This window comes from Pestalotiopsis fici, assembly GCF_000516985.1.
Source record: "Pestalotiopsis fici W106-1 unplaced genomic scaffold PFICI_Scf_5, whole genome shotgun sequence".
Classification (NCBI taxonomy): Eukaryota; Fungi; Ascomycota; class Sordariomycetes; order Amphisphaeriales; family Sporocadaceae; genus Pestalotiopsis; species Pestalotiopsis fici.
Window position 1 is genome coordinate 2,451,025 of NW_006917095.1, and position 19,793 is coordinate 2,470,817.

Sequence of the window (19,793 nt, forward strand, 5' to 3'; positions counted from 1 at the left end):
ATTGACCGGATCCGGCATGGTCGAGATCCAAAGCCAAGCTTAACCTTGATTTCCACAGAGAGTTATTTTGGTGTCTTTGCGCGCTTGTTCTATTTCTAGCACCTAAGCGCCAGCGCTGTTTGCTCCACCCTCGCGCAGATTATATCGGGCAAATTTCTCATTCGGCACCCTGCAGACTCGAGATTAACCCACCTTTCTTCCAGATGCAAAGATCTCGGCGAGTGGGACACTTGTCTCTGTAGGATACCCTTGCTTTCGCGCGCTTCATTGGTCCGTACTTGACAGATGCTCTTCTTTCTTATTGTGTTCCCCTCTTTAACATCAGGCCATTATTGGCTTGTGACCCACGGGGCAGCAAAGACACTCAGTTCTTTTCTCCGCGCCATCTCTTTGACCCTATCGGCAGCTTGCAGCGATATTGTGTGTGGGTATTCCCGTAGCGGCGATGGGGGAACCGGACTGGTCTGGCTGGACTGGCCCTACATACTGTACCTACCATGGAATACTCTCTCGATATGCACGTCAGCCATGGACTGCAACGATGAATGAGCTGGCTGCTTGTTGCTGGCTGACCCAAAGGTCCATCAGGCTTCCCAAGAACATTGAAAAATCGAATCTGGATCGCATACCCGAGAGACGTCTCTGACCCATTTGCTTTGTTGAAGAGCTACTGCAATGCATACCTCAAGGCTACTGCAACAACTCAGCGTCAACATGACCTGATGTTCGCCCTCCCTCCATGTTCATCTTGGGTAGTACACGACGTCTGAATGAGTAGGTAGATTGCAACTCAGTCCAAGATTCCAGCTTTGTTCTTGCAAGAACCCTCCACCATGGAGCATCTAGGTGGTCACCAGAGCAGCAAACGATATTCCCAAAATGGCATCTGGAAGTCGGCCTCCCTGACCTTCTACCTGACCATCAGAGCCCTCGAGGCGTGTAAAACACGAAGCGTTTTGCCGCTGCGTTCCCTCCAATTCGCAGCCTGTCCATCAGCTAGCTAGCGACCTGCTGCTGTACAGACACATGGGAAAATTATACCATCTTGTACGCCCGCCATGAAATAAAGTGGTACGAAATAGAGTAGTGTGGTGGTCGATGGCAAGTCGACCCCCCAAGGGCGCTTGCAGGACGAGGTTGGGCCGCGGCCACGGACGAGTCAGATAGGCCGCTCGAGCTCAACCCCATGTCGACGACCCCCTAGCTGCAGATCGCTTGGCTGTTCCATACATCAACCCATGTCGTCTACCCGTTCTCCGTCGGACAGGGGCTGTCTAAATGCAGCGGCCAATCATGTCGTCTTTCCCGGGTTTTCCCACCTCTTTCCTCTCCCCGGCTTGTCCTTCCACGGCGACGTTGCCCAGGGCGGTTGCGGAAGATGAGCTTTTTGATCGAGGCCATGTATCCCCGCGCCGTTGAGTGGGCCAAAAGATACATGGTCCCCATGCGATATGGGTGGGTTAATTTGCCCTTTCTTCTTGATCCTACAGTGTACCCTGCTGTACGACCAATTTATCTTCTTGCAGGGATGGGTGGATGGTGTTGCGCTGGTTGCTTGCTCTGCCGCCGGGCGAATCCCCTGTGGACAATTTTTCGCAGATGGTTGTATAATAGGAATATCAATCCCACTTCCATCAGTGTGTGTGTGTGTGTGCTTCCACGCTGCATCTTTGTTTGATTCACGACATATATCCCAACGGTGAATCTTTTCCTTTTGCTCTTTTCTTGGGTTTTCAAATTGGTCTCTTGGTTCTCGGTTTTCTTCGTCATATAAAGATAGCCTTTGGGCACAGGCTGCTTGGAGGGATCTTGCACTATTACCCAAAAAGAGAAAAGAAGCATCAACAACTATAACGAATTCACAGCATTCGCCAATATCGACTCAGGTCTACCCGACGCGTTCAATACCACAGTCGATTACTTGTCACAAGGCTACGGCCCTTTCGCCACATCAGAATGCACTCCTCGATATTATTGACGGCAGCACTTGGTGCCATGTCGGTCATTGCCGCTCCCACATACCCGAGCCTCAACACCCACGCCGCAGAACCGGGCGCCCTGGACACCGTCTCAGAGTATTTCAACATGTTGGCAACCAAGGTCCAAGAGAGTCGACAGATGGCTGTTGCACCAGTCTGTGACCTTTCCACTGTGCAGATGCCCGAAGGTATGCGGCCTTGTTCGTCATACTGCTGCGAGCTCATCTAACTTGTAATTTCACAGCTCCTACGCCTCTACCTGCAGTGAGCGAAGGCTTGACATTGAAGCATGTGGCGGTTGGCCGTGGTACCCAGAACTACACCTGCGACACAACGAATGCTACAGCCGCCCCGGTGGCTATTGGCGCCATGGCAACTCTTTTCAACGCCAGCTGCCTCATCTCCACCTACCCGGACCTTACCAACATGATCACCAGAATGGCATTGAAATTCGACTTGTCGGCCGAGGAGACAAAGCTGGGACCGAGCAACCTGGCCATCTCTGGCCAACACTACTTCACCAACATGACCACCCCCTTCTTCAACCTGGACCGACCCAACTTGCAGCTGGGCGAGGCTCCCTGCCAGAAGCTCAACGCGACCAGCGCCCCCACAGATGCTGCCAAGGGTCCCGACGGTGCCTCTGCTGTCCCGTGGTTGAAGCTATCGACGCGTGCCGGTGCCACTGGTGACTTGCAAGAAGTCTACCGCGTCGAAACGGCAGGAGGCAGTGCGCCGGCTACCTGCGCAGGCATGCCAGCAACTTTCGAGGTTCAATACTCGGCACAGTAAGTTGACCCTTTACATGCTACTCAGGTTAAGCATTCACTAATGCCGGGCAATAGATACTTCTTTTGGGCGGCTGAACACACATCCTAAACAAGCCTTATGAGATGGAATGACTGAGTATAATACTCGTTTTGTTGTATGATACCAAGGAGGAAGACCCACGCCTGTGCAGGGTGCACTGCACTATCAAACATTCTATACCACACTTATACATGCCTGGCGTTCAGGCGTTGAGGCATTCCGACGACCGAGCGGACGCCATCGACAAGTTTTCGTTGACGGATTCGAGATATAATTACATTTTTTTTTTTTAAGTGGTTCATCCATTACTTTCTGTTTCTAGCTAGTCGTCCGATACCACGAGTTTGATAAAAGTGCGCAGTGCGTTGCGGACCGTATAAAAAAATTACAAAATAACCCCCAAAACCTCCCTCGTCTTGGCCATATTTGATTTTACCTTTTGCTGACTCGATATCGCCGATCGCAAAGAATTGTCCAGATTCAATTGACAAACCCAAGACCCAGTGCCATGCACAACACTTGTTGGTTCCCAAGACCAAGAATCCTCGAGCCTCGTCTTGAAACACGTACAAACTATAGTGCTTGTTCACGCCTCGTTACATTATTATTCCTTGCTGACTAGAATGCATCCACATGGATCCAGTGTAGGTAGCAGTGAGAAACCCCTTTCAACTTTTCGATTTGGTCGCGATCGGTCATTATGCACGGCATACATGTAGTAGGCATTTCTCAATACAACCTTGGCATCCTGCTCTCGAACCTTGGCGGTCTAGCTCGTCCAACAGCCCAGCCCCCCTCCCAAAATGGGCTTAGTAGAGCAGAAGAGATGGAGGGGACGCCGCGATCCGTCTTTTCGGTTGGGCTATAATACATTTTACGATATATGCCTTTGATGTCTGACGCGCATGAGCCTGCATCGAGGAAAATTCGTCCGCTCTGCCTAGGTTATCTATTCCCTTGGAGGATGGAATTTTGGTGGGTTGGGGTTTTTCTATCGTGATAGGCAGCCTATTTCTCATGTTCCTCACAACATGGGATCGCAATAATTCCCCTTTGCACTTTTCTCATTGGCAGAGACAGACCAAGTAATTCTCAAGATATGGCCATCATAAATTGCAATGAATAAGTCGGGCTTTGCATTGCAAAACACGACTTTGCCCCATCTTTGGTGCAATCATCAGTTCATCACCGTCTGAGCTGCACGCCGTTCCGAAACCATCACAGCCCGGTCCCCTTCGCGTAGAAGGCAAACTTTATTGATTCTTTCCCTCTCGGCAAGCCGAGCATCGGTAAGACGGAACCATAACTATTCGGATTCTCTTCTGAACGAGAAGTATACTTTTTCAAAACTCACAATTGATCGACCTGAAACAGGACTTGAATGATTGCAACCAACCTGCATTATACCATGTGTGCGCAAGAGAGAGCCAAGGGAGAGCTTGCTCTATCGTGCCGAACGCTCATGTCCCGACAGGTTGGATAGCGCACTGACGTGCTGACACATGAAGCCTAGCCCGTGGAAAGATGAAACTTTTCAAAATGGCTTACCTTTCTGACCTACATATATTACATTCCTACCTAGGTAGTTATGGATATACATTTCAATTTGTTCTTCTTATTCAAAAGCACGGATGATTTTTTCTAAAAGCTTGGCTCTTGGTAAACCGCTGGACTGTGGAGCTTAGTGTAGTAAACTAACCTAGGTCTCTAGCTTACGGGGCACTCGCTACCTGGGGCATTTGTTTCATTGAAGGATTTGGGCATTGTTCATACATGATGCAGGCAGGGGAAGAGAAACCAGAAAGTCCGTCTGAACTCATTACAGGATTTCCCATGAGGGTAGGGAATCCTGCTCGGGAGTTGATTCCAGCTTTTGCAATGACCGGTCCGATTGTGTCGGATGCGCAGGAAGTATGTTGAAGCCCCGACTCACACATGCGTGTGGATACCACGCCCTTCTCTTATACTTGACCAGTGGTAAATGCATCTAGAATATGAGCTACACCACAGAACACATGACGTCTGCATAGCATGTCGTAGCAAAATCGCGCAGTATTGCTGCGAGTCAAATCGGCTATAGGTTGCGTGGCTCTTCTTCGGATGACTTGCAACTGTACTACTCGATTCCACGATGGAGTTCTGATATACAGGAAGCTGGCATCCTTTGGTACTTCTAATATCCGTTGTATCCTCTAGAAACCCCGGAAAATCGAATGAAGCTTCTTTTCCATCTACCTTGATTCGTCTGTCGAAAGAGGCTTTGCGATATCCGTTCCATTAGTTCGCTTTTCGGTTGCTACCCTAGTATGTCGAAGGAGCTGAAACATGGAAACATTTTGAATCCCAAAAGTGCGCACGTTTGATCTACTGCAGGAGGAGGCGAACCCTGCTGCAGCTCACATACCAGGTACATTGCTACCTACATCCTACCTTGAACTTATAGCACTAAAGGACTTGACCACCCTCCTAAAAGCACCTATACACTTTCTGCTAGTCTACTGTTCTTCCATAATCACGGCCCTGCAGACTTTAACTCCTATATCACACACCCCAAGTCTGTGCGTGCGTGTTTCAACATCACTTATGGCCTTGTATAGTAGGACGATGACTGCTTAAGGGGGAAAAATGGCCCCCTCTTCCTGAGTAATACGGTCTTTCCCTACAAAGGCTCTTTTGAGCCCAGATGAACGGATGAAACATTCCTGGCGTGCATACAGGGGACGCTGGCTCTGGTCACTAGGTTTGATATATAGATGAAATACATTGGTTACAACCATTGATCAATGGCAAGCGCGTTGAGTCAACATGACTGCGACTACCGCGCGCTTGTCACAGATATCAGCCAAATTGGAGGCCTTGCTGGTTAATTACTCTGTCAAGAGATTATTTCGTAGCGGGCAAATTTGTTCATTGCCTGTAAGTCTTCAGTGGCCGGTGAAATAAATGGTGGCACAAGATGGATATTGTCATGTTCCCTTTCCGGTCTTTAGATGATAGTATTACATGAAGCTCGCAATAGAGTCCCGACCTCTTGAAACGGCGATGACTCTTTCGAGTACGGGCGCAAGATTGTGTACACTACGATGCGGTGAGTCCATCTCATGTCATGGACCACCTGGCCATCTAAGATGAGAAAATGGATATCTGGATCCACGGCAGCCTACGATATCAACCCTCCATCTCAATATCCTCGCCGCCGCCTCTCCGTCTGCCTTCAAGACGCTTCTTGGTTGTCTCCTTGGCATCCTCGACCCATTTCTCATAAGCACCGCCTCCTTGCTTGAGCTTTTGTTCCACGACACCCTTCATTACAGCGCCTGCAAAGCCCACAAAGTTGTGTCGTCGCAGGGCGTTCTCGAATTGCCAGTCTCTTCGTTTCCGCTCCTCCCTCTCCAGCATATCCATATCTCCAATTTCACGTGCTTTTATCCGCAGGTCCCGGACCATAGCCATGAGGTTGAAGCGGATTTCGGTGATGTCGTAGCGGTTGATCCGCTTCTGGAGCACCTCCATGACTTTGGTCGGGAATTCATCGGATGTGCAGGCACCGTGTGTGATGGGTGCGGGCTGTAGGCCGTCGAGTTCGTACAGTGTGCCATTGATTGGTGTGTAAGCGACAAAGTGGAAGGCGTCCTCCGTTTCGCCACCGGTACGCTGCGTCTCGTCCACAAAGGGGCTGCTCTTGGCGAAGCTGTTGTGCACGTCGCGAATGAGCTCCGAATTGCTCAGTGCCTCACCGCGGAACTCGGGTGGGAGCATCATGGTAAACTCCTTAAAGTCCTTCAGTGATGACCCAATCTCCACCTCGCCCTCCTTGTTTAGCAGGCAGGATAGCAATGCTTGGGTACCGCAGGCATTCTGAATGGTCTGAGCTGCGAAGAATAGGCGCTCGGAAGCATCGTGGTCGAAATCGCCATCCAATGGCTTCTCTGTCGTAGTGTATGGTCGGTCCGTCGGATACTTGAAGAGGAAAATAACACCGTACACGGGATAGAGGGAGGCGAGCGCATCGGGCTCAAGTGTCAAAAGCTCTTCAAACTGTACATCTTTGACGCCGAGGTTGTCGAGCAGGTAGGTGAAGACACCCTAGATCTTGTATTAGCTCTTGTTCAGGAGTATTCGGCGAGGGAAAAATCAATCAACTGACAGCATCGGACTCGACTAGAGGTAGGCTTAGCAAAAGAAGAAAGGCTTGGATTATTTTGATTGCGACAAGACTTACTCGTATTCCAGCCGCCACTCATCGCTGCGAGTTAAGGGCTACGAGGCCCGAGAAATTGGCGATGCTTGTGTTGTATACAAAGGTTGAAACGAAGAGGCTGAAGTTGTCAATGTTGATTTACAAATTGTAGAACGTGATTCTCTTCGAGGTCGTAAAATGACCTCCGTTGGTTGATGCTGCTTGTTCGAAAGTTTATTGGTGTTGGAGTGAAGCTCTGGTGGGGATACGTAATGGCCTGGGTACCTGAAGCTTGAGCTCGAGCTGCTGTCAAGTGCCTGGTCGGCGATAAGATAACGTTATTTTAAGCAACCAGCGTCACCGTACAGGTCCCCGGTACCTTCTGTAGCCCCTCTGCGCCGGCCTTTAGTGGCATGATAGACGCCCAGCCTCGCAGTCGCGGAACCAGGCTGCCATCACAGCAGCTCACCTCCTGAAGCTATTCCTCTGGCCCAACTGCCGACTCAACATCTACAACCATTACTGCTACTTTCATCATGGTGTTGCAAAAATACCATGGCTTCAGATGCGCAAGATGACGATCGATCCGACCTTGAGACCGGTCCCTTCGTGCTGCGCACGTTGCTAAAAGATGTCCCGCTCTCTGGAGACGGCGCAAAGGATGACGACGTCAAGATCAATTGCGTGGAGTACCTAGGTGCGCACAAGCTACCTGATTCAGGCATACTTCATGTAGTATACGGAATTACGAGCTGATGCATCAATAAACAGACGGGAACCTCTACGTTGGCACCTCCGCTTCAGAGCTTATCCATTTCGTTCAGATCCCCGCTGATCCCTCCGATGACTCTGCCACGCCCGTCTTCGTTCAAGCCTCGAGGCTTCAGCCAGCTTATGCCGAAACCTCGAGCTCCTCTAGTAGCCCAAAGCCTGGCATACAGCAAATTCTACTTCTGCCTCGAGTCGGCAAGGCATGCATATTATGTAACGGGACAGTAACCTTTTATTCACTACCCGAATTGAGCCCAGTTTTCAACAATACGCAAGTCAAGAATTGCAATTGGATAGGCGGCATCGACTTGAATGAGCTGCAGGGTGACCATGAAAACGCAGAGGGTGTAGGAGTGACGATTTTGCTTTCTCTGAACCGCCGTATACAAGTCGTCAGGATCGGCGAGGATGCTCGAGGCATCAAGAGAATCGACATCCCCGGGACATCCCTGACGGTCAGGCGCGATACAATTGCATGTGTGGCGGACTCTCGAAATTACTCTTTGCTGGAGATTGAGCGCCAACTCAAGATCCCGCTCATGTCCATTTCATCCTTGGATGATGCTCAGCCTGCTGTGGGCCAAATGCAAGACGTCTCTGGCGGCAATGACGGACCTGGCATCACTAGAAGCGCCTCGTCTGCTAGCCGCCCACAATCCGGCCTTCAAGAATCCCATCAACACCGTAGGGGCACTAGTTTGGGTAACTTGATAAGTGGAAATAGGAGACAAGAGCAGCCTCAAGTTGAGCAAGAAGAATCAGTCTTTCAGGAACCACCTGAATCCAGAGGCAGCCCTGCACCCCCTGAACAGATACAGAGTAGGGATGGAACGCCACAACCCCAGGCCGAGGGATTACCACGACCAGCACCCACTCCAAAGCCTCGGGACGTTCTCCTGAAACCCCACATTGTGTCGCCAACACCTGAAGAATTTCTGCTTGTTACCGGAACTGGCCCTTCGGAGCCAGGGATAGGTATGTTCGTGAACCTCGATGGAGATCCTACGAGGCCCACTGTCGAGTTTGATCGATATCCAAAGGAGATTGTTGTTGATGGCGGCGCTTCGGATCTATCGTCCTCGCGGCCTAGCGTGGACGAAGACGATGAGGGATACGTACTTGCTTCCATGGACCGGGAATTTGAGGATGGCTTACACAATGGCCTGGAGATTCAAAGATGGGACAGCGATGGATCAGAGGCGGAACCGACAAGGTATTGGCTCGAGCCGCCAGGAATGCGTTCGCCATCTCAAGCGATAGGCATCAGATCTCTTCGCGGTTCCAATGAAACGCACTTCCAGGAAATCGTCGACAAGCTTTCTCAACAAAGATTCAAGCCATTCTCCCAGGGTCTGGAGGCATCCACCATGTCGCTTGGAAGCCTGGATTCCAGGACCGCATTGACGATGGAGCGTGTCTCAAAGGAAAAGGAGCTGTTTGAAAGGGATAATGACTCCCCCGATGACGAAACTTTACCTTCAGGATGGGAGAACAACCGCTTAGATGAAGAAAAAGAGTTTGCTCGAAGGCTAGCTGGCACTACAGCTCGGCTCGCTGTTTGGTCAGGAGATCACATATGGTGGGCTCTGCGCAACCCTCTAATCCTGCAGCTGGATACTCAACTCAAGAGCGTATCGAAATCCTCCATCAACACCGTTGCCGAGCGACGAGAACTGTTCAGTCTACTAAACTCTTTTCGTGGCCGCGACGCGAGATCCGAGCTGGAATTCCTTACTTTCAATTATATGAGACAAAGAACCGGTATTCTATTGCTGACAAGTTTCCTGCAACCAAATAAGGAGCCCTTTGGTGAATCAGAGCTTCGTGCACTTGAGGAAGTTCTGGTCGATAGTCTTCTTGACCCACGGGTTGTGCTGTCATTAATCCCCGGCGTCCGCAATGAAGTAATAGAGACTCGCAAAGGTATTTGGATCTTTGGCGGTGTAAAACAGGAAGCCGACGCTTACATTGCGACCGACGCCTTTGACAAGGGCAGATCTGGTGTCAATGTCCTGCCTGCTTCGGTACTGCAGTTCCTGAAGCGCTTTCTCACGGCATGGAGGAAAAAGAAGGGATTCGGCAGCATTCCTGATGAAAATGAAGTCTTTCGAACAGTCGATGCTGCGCTTCTCGCCGTGTTGCTCGAACTAGATCAGCATTCGCCACCGGGTCTGGCAAGAGGCAAGTCAACACGCTCCGAGCTATACGATCTGGTGGACAATGGAGTCGACTGTTTTGAAAGGGCGGAAACATTGATAGAGTCATATCGTCGGCTTTTTGTCCTCAGCCGCCTGTACCAAAGCCGCAGGATGGCTGAAGAGGTACTCACGACATGGCGCCGAATTGTTGAAGGAGAAGAAGACGCCGGTGGAGAATTCCGCGATGGAGAACAGCGCATTCGAGAGTATCTAACAAAAATCAGCAATCAAGCCCTGGTGCGCGAGTACGGTCTCTGGCTTGCAAATCGCAATCCAAAACTCGGCGTTCAAGTCTTCGCCGAAGAAAAGGGGCGTGCACCAAAGTTCGAACCCACACAGGTTGTCGAAATTCTTCGTGCGGAAGCTCCAGATGCTGTCAAGTACTACCTAGAATATCTGGTATTTGGCCAAGGACACACTATCCATGTCAACGAGCTCATCACGTACTATCTGGATATCGTCATTACTCATCTTGAATCCTCCTCGGAGGCTCGCGAGGTTTTTGTGGCGACATATGCTGCTTATCGAGCTTTGCGCCCACTAAAGCCTACCTACAGGCAATTTCTAACAGAGAATGCCCCAGAAGACGATGAAGTCTGGCAAAGCCGGCTACGTCTACTGCAACTGCTGGGCGGACAGTATGATTATGATTTGGCTGCGATTAGAAGTCGTATTGCCGGCCTAGAGGCTACTGCTCCAGATCTCCTTGTTCCGGAAACCATCATTCTGGATGGGCGAGAGCGTAAGCATGAAGATGCCTTGCGATTACTCGTGCATCATCTGGGTGACTACGATACTGCAGTGGCGTATTGCCTCCGAGGCGGCTCCAGTATATATAGTATCTACCAAACCACACCACCGTCTCCTCATCCCACAGCGCCGGACAGCACAAAGGCGCCAAAGAGAAGAGACAGTGCGCCCCCCACAGAAAATGAGCAGGCAAGGCTCTTCCGTGCTCTACTCGGCGAGTTCCTGGAGATTGAAGATGTCAGTGACCGTGTAGAGCAGACGGGGATGATGCTTGAGCGGTTTGGTGGCTGGTTCGATGTGGACGAGGTCTTGAGTCTTATTCCTGATACTTGGAGTGTGGACCTGGTTGCTGGTTTCTTGGTCAGGGCATTACGGAGGATGGTTGTAGAGAAGAACGAGACCACGGTTGCGAGAGCATTATCAAGTAGCCAGTACCTCAAAGTCCAGCATGATCTGGTCACCAAGATAGAGGAGAAAGGCCCGACTTTTGAGGGTGAATAGAAGAGGAATTTGGAGCGTTTATCATAGATTCACTCAAAGCCAAACTGTTCGACCAAGGTGGATGTCTGTACATGTGTTGTGTTCCTCTAGTCCGACTAACCTGTGTTTTTTCCATACATGTCTTCACTGAGAATGCAGCAATATTCATGCTATTTTTTCGCACAACAAAAGAGGGTGACAACTGTTTCGACTTACAAGACTGGTTCATACAAGGTCCTCTGTAGGTATCAAAAAAGGCCCACCACATGAACTTGAACTGAGTGCATGGAGCTCGGCTGGGTCGCCCCACTGCAGCCCACCTGCGTCTAGGTCGGCGATAAGCGATAAGAAAAAAAAGTTGGAGGTGCATAGGCCGGCGCATTCAGTCAACGCATTTGCGCCAGCTTCAATTCGATGGTGAACATGGAGAGACCGTAACAATGAAGACGGATTTCAAGGTAAATACTGACAGAAGAGCCTGCGCATAAAGGGTATACCTGCTGATACTGCTCTACTCCCTAGTTTTCGAACCTTCTAGGCACGGTTTACTGCCAAGGTAACCTGCTTTACAGCCCCGACGGAACCTGCCTGTTCTCCCCAGTCTCGAATCGTGTCACTGTCTTCAATCTTGTCGAGTGAGTTGTTGTCTGCCCGGAATGGTCACCATGGAGTCCTCGATCTGACATGGAGTAGGAACAAGTCTCACACTCTACCCTTTGCCCACCGCAAAAACATTGCCCGCATCGGTCTCACGCCACAGGGCAACCTCCTACTCTCCGTCGACGATGATGGGCAAGCCATCTTGACCAACGTGCCTCGCCGAGTTCCGATCTATCATTTCTCATTCCGGTCCAAGGTGACGGCGCTCGCCTTTTCGCCCTCTGGTCGCCATTTTGCCGTCGGTCTGGGTCGCAAGATTGAAGTATGGCAGGTCCCGTCGACTCCAGACGCCAATGCCGAGGGCGAGCTCGAATTTGCGCCCTTCGTCCGTCACCACACTCATACTGGCCATTTCGATGACGTCCGACACATTGAGTGGTCTCCTGACTCGAGATTCTTCATGACTGCATCGAAAGATTTGACGGCAAGAATCTGGAGCTTGAACCCAGAAGAAGGATTCACGCCTACAGTCCTGTCCGGCCATAAGCAGGCAGTGATTGGCGCCTGGTTCTCCAAGGACCAAGAAACAATCTATACAGTGAGCAAGGACGGTTCCGTATTTGACTGGCAATATACACGCAACCCAAATGCCCCGCCACCGGAAGACTCAGATGACGAAATGGAGGACGAGAGCGACATGCAATGGAGGATCGTCCAGAAGCATTATTTCATGCAGGGCAATGCGACTGTGCGGTGCGCATCTTACCATGCGCCCTCGAATTTGCTGGTCGCGGGCTTCTCAAACGGCATTTTTGGTCTCTATGAGATGCCCGAGTTCAACATGATCCATACACTCAGCATCTCTCAGAATGACATAGATTTTGTCACGATCAACCAGAGTGGAGAGTGGTTGGCCTTTGGAGCTTCAAAGCTTGGCCAGCTCCTTGTATGGGAGTGGCAGTCTGAATCGTATATTTTGAAGCAGCAAGGACATTTCGACTCGATCAACTCGCTTGTATACTCGCCCGACGGACAACGCATTATCACGACCGCCGACGATGGAAAAATCAAGGTTTGGGATGTCGAGTCGGGTTTCTGCATTGTCACTTTTACAGAACACACCAGCGGCGTGACGGCTTGCGAATTCGCCAAGAAGGGAAATGTGCTCTTTACTTCGAGTTTTGACGGATCCGTAAGAGCATGGGATTTGATCAGGTACAGAAACTTCAGAACGTTTACTGCGCCGACGAGACTTCAGTGGGATTGCATGGCTGTGGACCCTAGCGGTGAAGTTGTGGCAGCCGGATCCCGTGACTCCTTTGATATTCACATCTGGTCTGTGCAGACGGGACAATTACTCGATCAGATGTCTGGACATGAAGGTCCGATTTCGTCTCTCGCTTTTGCACCCAACGGCGGTCTGCTGGTCAGTGGTAGTTGGGACAAGACTGCAAGGATCTGGTCCATCTTTGACCGAACCCAGACTAGCGAGCCATTGCAGCTGCAGTCGGATGTTCTCGATATTGCCATTAGGCCTGACTCGGAACAACTGGCAATATCGACTCTGGATGGACAGCTCACTTTCTGGTCCATTTCAGAGGCGGAACAGGTCTCTGGTCTCGATGGGCGACGAGATGTTTCGGGAGGTCGAAAGGTCACAGATCGCAGAACTGCTGCAAATGTGACCGGCAACAAGAGCTTCGACACCATCAGATACAGCACGGACGGCAGCTGTCTATTGGCTGCTGGAACGAGCAAGTATATTTGTCTATACTCTGTCAACACAATGGTACTTCTCAAAAAGTACACAGTCAGTGTCAACCTGTCCTTGTCGGGAACGCAGGAATTCCTCAACAGCAAACTACTCACTGAGGCCGGACCCGAAGGACTTTTGGATGACGAAGGCGAAAACTCGGATCGAGAAGCACGAAAGGACACTTTGTTGCCCGGCTCAAAACGTGGCGATCCATCCGCCAGGAAAAAGAACCCAGAAGTCAAAGTCACTGGCGTTGGTTTCTCGCCGGCCGGAACGTCGTTTTGCGCAGCCTCCACAGAAGGTCTGTTGATCTACAGCCTCGACAACAACCTTCAGTTCGATCCGTTTGACCTGAACATTGAAATCACACCCGCCTCCACACTCGCTGTCCTTGAGAATGACCAGGACTATTTGAAAGCCCTCGTCATGGCGTTCCGTCTCAATGAGGCCGGCTTGATCAAGAGGGTATTCCAGGCCATACCCTACACGGAAATCCCTCTCGTCGTTGAGCAATTCCCGTCCGTCTACGTTTCTAGACTACTGCGGTTCGTGGCCGCACAGACCGAAGAGTCTCCCCACATGGAATTCTGTCTATTATGGATCAAGGCTCTCATGGACAAGCACGGAAAGTGGCTTATTGCCAACCGCAGCAAAGTAGACGTCGAGCTCCGCGTCGTTGCAAGAGCCATCACAAAGATGAGGGACGACATACGGAGACTTGCGGATGAAAATGTCTACATGGTGGATTATCTGCTGGGTCAAGCCAAGGACACGAGCGAAGAAGCGAAGGCACAGCTGTCCATTTCTGGTGGCTCTGATGGCACCACTAACCTTTTGATGCCTGCCGGCGGAGAGACTCTGGCTGATATTCTGCAGCAAGAAGAGGGTGTCTCGGAAGACGAGTGGATAGGACTGGAATAATGAGGGTGCCAGTCAATAGCATCGTTCTAAATGGCCATTTGTACACTCTCATGCTACCGAGCTGCTCCAGTGGCCTCTCTGAGCATCTTGTCCTGGATATGGTAACGGTATACTCAGGCGAGCCCAGGTCAGAAAGAGCCGAGCCAGAGAAGCAGAGAAGCAGCACGCCAACCATCAGTCATATCAGGGCAGATCACATGACTGCGCCTCGTGCCACGAAACTACCAAGACAAGAGACAGGCCCTGGACTTCGGAGTTTCATTATGTTTGGCTCATGCACGCAATCACTGAATTTACATGCATTGATCAGTGTGTTTGGTTTGTGTCAAATCGAGGGGAAGAGATGGTCGGATGATTGTAGAAGAGTAAAAGAATACCCATCCTAGGTAGAGATAGGCACTGCGCATCGGAGATGTAAAACAGACAGTAGCCGAGACAATCTATGGAATTTTGAGCAAATGCTAAGCTGAATTGTTCCGACATGCTGCTCGTCTTATGTTCGTTGCGAAAAAAAAAAAAAAATTAGACATGATTTGTTCACAGAAGAGGCACGAGCGGTCGCAGATTGGGGGCCGTTTTGACACGGAACAGTCTTTCGCTACACCAAAATCCCATCAAGAGTATAGCAAGATGAGGCAAGAAGGGGCTGCCATGGATTTGCGCCTGAATACAAAATCAGATGCCAACGATGCTGGTATAATGGCTTGATAATCTAGCTCTACTAATTCTCCGCCTTCTCAGACTCGTCATCTTAGTTACATGGGAGTTGGCTCGGTTGCGGCAACTGTTTCCCTAACCCAGCACAGCTACCGCATCTCAACTGCTGCGTCGGTCAAGGATGACTACCTGGCCGGCAGCGTTTCCAATGGCTCGTTCCGTACTGATAATGTGCCGATAGCTGCCGTTGCTACTTCGTCAGGCATCCAAGACACGGGTTCGTTTGAACTTTCCTTCGGGGCCGCCTCGTCTAGCGGATCTTATGGACCATTTGAGGGCGCCGGAGCCGTGAGCTCCTGGAGGCTCGAATTGCCGCCATCCGAGTTTCGATCATTCGACTACAGCACCAACTCAGATGTCGTCTTGCATATGTACACTTGCGCAGGAGGATTGGCATCTTCACATCGCGCTATAGAGTTGCCTAAGAATGAGGCACAAAGTTGCTACTCCGCCATCTACATAGATTCAATAACCCTCAGAGTTTACTGTTTGCTTTTACTATCGCCGGCATAAGTTTTGACATGCTGCATTGGCTGCGGATCGCAAAGATTTTCCCATGTTCTAAAGCTGAAAAGTAGTGCAAGATGTGATTACCTCGTGACAATGGTCCTGCCTATACCTGCTCTGCACATGAGTATCAAATTCTAGATTCAGACATGCTGATCGTCTTATGTGCGTCGCCAAAAGAAAAAAGACTTGTTATGATTGCAGAAAAAGGTATATGAATGGCTGCAAGTTAGGGGGCCGCTTTTGATACGAAGTCTTGCGTTACAACAAAATCACATAAAGAGTATCACAACATGAATAGCTCTCGACACGTGCTTCGAATAACTCTTCATCTCATGCGGGAAATCTTCTGGGTCTACCCAATACTGGCAGAGCACGCCGGAGCTGCTGCTGCTGCTATGCTGGCAGCCGCGCGGACTCGGACCTCGGAATAAGCTCATATGTCTCTCAAGACGGTCCCGTTTTGTTTGCTGGCAAGGCAGATTTTTTGGCGCTCCCTCCAAGGCATCCCAGGCAACAAAAACAATTTTTTGAAAGAGGGAGGGGCGTCCCATTCCCAGAGACCAACATAATCGTTGGTGTGGCAACTTTTGTTTTGCCAGTATGGTCACTACTGTTCTCGTTGTGCCAGTGGCGTGTCTATAACCCCCGCCATTGTATGCACCACCATACAAACGAGTCATATGTCTTATGCAGGCATGCTGATGCTGACTGCTGCTGCTGCCTTGGTACATGGCTTTTGAGGCCCTTTTCATTAGACGAATGAAAACTCAGCCTACCTTTATTAGCAAGTAAGGCTGCGTCGCTTTTTCTTCTTTCCTGTATAGTGTGTCGCAAATGACTAGCAGCTGCCTGTCAAGACGCGCTGACATGCACACAACGATCCACGGAATAGTCATACTTGAACCTTGCCCTCCAGGCCAGGCTTCCAGGCCCCCCCGGCCCCCTGCTGCGTGTCCTGCGTGTCCCATGAATCATTTGCGAGTGGTGACCCCTGCAGCGAGCCGTTTACAGTATAGCTTTGCATACTCTAGGGAGCACCAAGACCGGCACGGCACCGACGGCGTTCGTTTAGTGATCGTAAAATGCTTATACTCACTAGGAGCGTGGTATAACTACAAATCTTGCACATGGAGTGGACGCAAAGTAGACTTTTGGTCTTATGAGATGGGTAATTAATACACTAATCTAGACTATAGCCCTCACAGGCTGGAGGCCTACCACCACTAGGACCCATGGGTTGCGCACTTTTCTCTTTTTGGCTGCTTGCTGACGACGTCATATCGAGAGGGAATCTGCGAGTGACTCAAATGAGCAAGTCTACTTTCTGAAAGTCTGCTGCAGCGGAGCCATGGAAGAAAAGTAAGACTTTTCCCGCTGTAATTTTGATCAAACAGTGTCGTTCAGGTGTCATTGAGTCCAAGCATGCACTGAAAGATCACTGGAACGAGGTGAATTCACTACGAGAACGGAGTTCGCCACCTAAGATTGGGGACCTTGGTTGCCTGTTTCTCCACCATTATAAATGCACCACGCAGGCTGTAGTGGTACACGTAAAAGATGCGGCAACCCACCAGACGATCTGCGTCCAAGGCTCTCTCCATTTCTTGTCCGGGCACAGTGATTATATAAGAGCATTATTGAATCCCGCTCTCACTGATTCCCATTGCTTGCCTCTCACTTTCTACACGGGTTGTCTAGTTTTGGTGGGAATTCGTTGTTGTTTTTTTGGTATTTCAACAAGGTAGTCAAGTCATTACATCCTGCTCCAGGAACGCACGCATGGACATACACTCTATACTGCGAGGGGGACTCCCCACCGTGGTTGAGAATGCAAGCACGGTAGCAAAGAACGCATCAAGCCCAGGGCAGATGCATGGAAATCTGGCCGAGACCTTGCTGCCGCTGTTGGGCCTTCGTGCCTTGCTGCCAGTATACAGCTTCGTCGGCAACTCGTTGGGCCTCGACGTCACCTGGATACTGACCCTCTTTGGTATGATATGGGCAGTCAACAAGCTCTTCCGCCAGGCATACTCGACCATTTACGCCTTTGTGGCTGAGAATCTCATGAGCAACATCCACATCAGCAGCACTGACGACATATACATTCATCTCATGAGATGGCTTGCCCTGCAGCCCCGCCTAGTTCACTCGAGATCGCTCACGGCCGAGACCGTCAGCAAGACTGCTTGGGAAGACGAGGATGCCACCAACGTGTCGAGAGACAAGACTGGTAATTACCTAAACTTTTCAAACCAGGAGGCCAGAGCTGTAAGTTTTTTGACAAGTCTCTATTTTATCCACGCAGGCTCTAATACATTGACCTTGTAGCCGCCTCGCTTTATCCCTGCAATCGGAGTCCACAGCTTTAGATGGAATGGTACGCGTTACGGACTTCACAGGAAGCAAGAATCCATCTTTGACGATGGCCCTAGCACTGGCCTATCGTTCAAGGACAGAGAGGACCTAATCATCTCGTGCTTTGGCCGCAATCCTGGTGAGTACAGCTGTGAAATGAAAGTAACTTCAGCCCGAATCCCACCGCTGACCAAGTCATACAAGAACCCATAAAAAGGCTGCTGAGGCACGTAAAGGAAGCCTACTATGACAGCCACCACGCGAGGACCATTGTAAAGAGACCCAGTCCGCAGAACCTGCGCCGCTTCGGCACGCGTCATTGCTGGCAGCAGGTCGCCGACCGGCCCATTCGTGACATGAAGACGGTTGTACTGGACAACCAGCAAAAGGCCAATGTCCTGGGCGACATTAATGAGTACCTGCACCCGGCTACACCGCGCTGGTATGCCAACCGCGGTATCCCTCTGCGCCGAGGATATCTCTTTTACGGCCCGCCTGGAACAGGAAAAACCTCGCTCTCTTTTGCTCTGGCTGGTGTTTTTGGCCTCGATATCTATGTCATTTCGCTCTTGGAACCATCCCTAACGGAAGAAGACCTAAGTGCTCTCTTTAGCAGTCTGCCCCGGCGATGCATTGTCCTGCTGGAAGACATTGACACGGCCGGTCTGAAACGGCCGGATGACGAGGTCAGCAAGAGCCAGGTCGACAAAAAGGATGACAATGACAAGAAGGGCAGCGGAGCCACCGACGATGGTAAGAAGGAAACGCCAAGCGACTGGAAAGTGAGCGACCTGGCCAAGGCGCTCAAAAAAGAAGGCAATGACGAGAAAAAGGGCATCTCCCTCTCGGGTCTGCTCAACGCCATTGATGGCGTCGCCTCGCACGAGGGCCGCGTCCTAATCATGACCACCAATGTCCCCGAGTCCCTCGACGAGGCCCTTATTCGGCCAGGTCGTGTCGATTTACAGGTCGGTTTCACCAATGCCACGCACGCGCAAGTCGAGGAGCTCTTTATCCGCATGTACGAGGCCGATCAAGGCCGGCGCCAGCAACAGCAGCAAGGCCCAGCACCAGCAGCAGCCAACGGACACGTCAAGGGTGATGAAAAGGGAGCATCAGCAGCCAATGGAGAAGTGGTGGCGCCCGAGACGGACAGCGCGCTCAAGGCTGGCGAGCTCGACATCTCGGTCGAGGAGCTTCCAGCCGTGGCCCGGCGGTTCGCCGACAAGATCCCCGACGGTCGCTTCTCCCCGGCCGAGATTCAGGGCTATCTGCTCAAGCGCAAGAAGCACCCGCTCAAGGCCGTCGACGAGGCCGACAAGTGGGTCGAGGCGATGCTGCAACAAAAGGCGTCCAAGTCAAAGGTGTTGCAGGTTCAGTAAGAAAGAGGATTAATGACCTTTAACGCAGTAAACGATTGCATCATGATACATCCAGGAGGATACCAAAACGAACATCATGGTACGATTTCCTATATGCACAATCAGAGTGGCAACAGCTGGATAGACAACCTACGATAAATTTCTACACATAAGTAGGCATAAAGGGGATATTGTTGATTGGAAATTTGCCTGGTGGATGGGATGAAGAAAATGACTACAAGTTAAAATATGAATATTTGCCTGAAAGTACAATAAGGCTAGCTTGGCATTCCAGTAAACAAATTTTACCTGTTTCCATGAATAAATCTGATATCGACTGTCTCAAGACTGTATAAAATGGATATGCATTTGTCCGCCCATATAAATGCCGGACGCCACTTTTTG

The 19,793-nt window shown here is 50.6% G+C and overlaps 5 protein-coding genes across 5 annotated transcripts; 4 read left to right on the plus strand and 1 right to left on the minus strand.

Annotated features, from left to right (window-relative positions):
• Positions 1–1,956: 1,956 nt before the first annotated feature.
• Positions 1,957–2,771, plus strand: PFICI_08053 (uncharacterized protein; the record flags this gene model as incomplete). Its single annotated transcript, XM_007836634.1, has 2 exons — positions 1,957–2,167; positions 2,224–2,771. 2 exons carry the CDS (start codon positions 1,957–1,959, stop codon positions 2,769–2,771), a joined length of 759 nt encoding a protein of 252 aa, XP_007834825.1.
• Positions 2,772–5,957: 3,186 nt separating this feature from the next.
• PFICI_08054 (uncharacterized protein) lies at positions 5,958–7,033 on the minus strand (the record flags this gene model as incomplete). Its single annotated transcript, XM_007836635.1, has 3 exons — positions 5,958–6,875; positions 6,937–6,950; positions 7,012–7,033. 3 exons carry the CDS (start codon positions 7,031–7,033, stop codon positions 5,958–5,960), a joined length of 954 nt encoding a protein of 317 aa, XP_007834826.1.
• Positions 7,034–7,524: 491 nt separating this feature from the next.
• On the plus strand, positions 7,525–11,189 carry PFICI_08055 (uncharacterized protein; the record flags this gene model as incomplete). Its single annotated transcript, XM_007836636.1, has 2 exons — positions 7,525–7,666; positions 7,741–11,189. 2 exons carry the CDS (start codon positions 7,525–7,527, stop codon positions 11,187–11,189), a joined length of 3,591 nt encoding a protein of 1,196 aa, XP_007834827.1.
• A 419-nt stretch (positions 11,190–11,608) lies between these two features.
• On the plus strand, positions 11,609–14,445 carry PFICI_08056 (Periodic tryptophan protein 2; the record flags this gene model as incomplete). The annotated part of the gene is made up of 3 exons (XM_007836637.1): positions 11,609–11,626; positions 11,691–11,803; positions 11,862–14,445. The coding sequence occupies 3 exons, from the start codon at positions 11,609–11,611 to the stop codon at positions 14,443–14,445; spliced, it is 2,715 nt and encodes a 904-aa protein (XP_007834828.1).
• Positions 14,446–17,451: 3,006 nt separating this feature from the next.
• Positions 17,452–19,409, plus strand: PFICI_08057 (uncharacterized protein; the record flags this gene model as incomplete). The annotated part of the gene is made up of 3 exons (XM_007836638.1): positions 17,452–17,940; positions 18,001–18,166; positions 18,232–19,409. The coding sequence occupies 3 exons, from the start codon at positions 17,452–17,454 to the stop codon at positions 19,407–19,409; spliced, it is 1,833 nt and encodes a 610-aa protein (XP_007834829.1).
• Between the last annotated feature and the right edge of the window lie 384 nt (positions 19,410–19,793).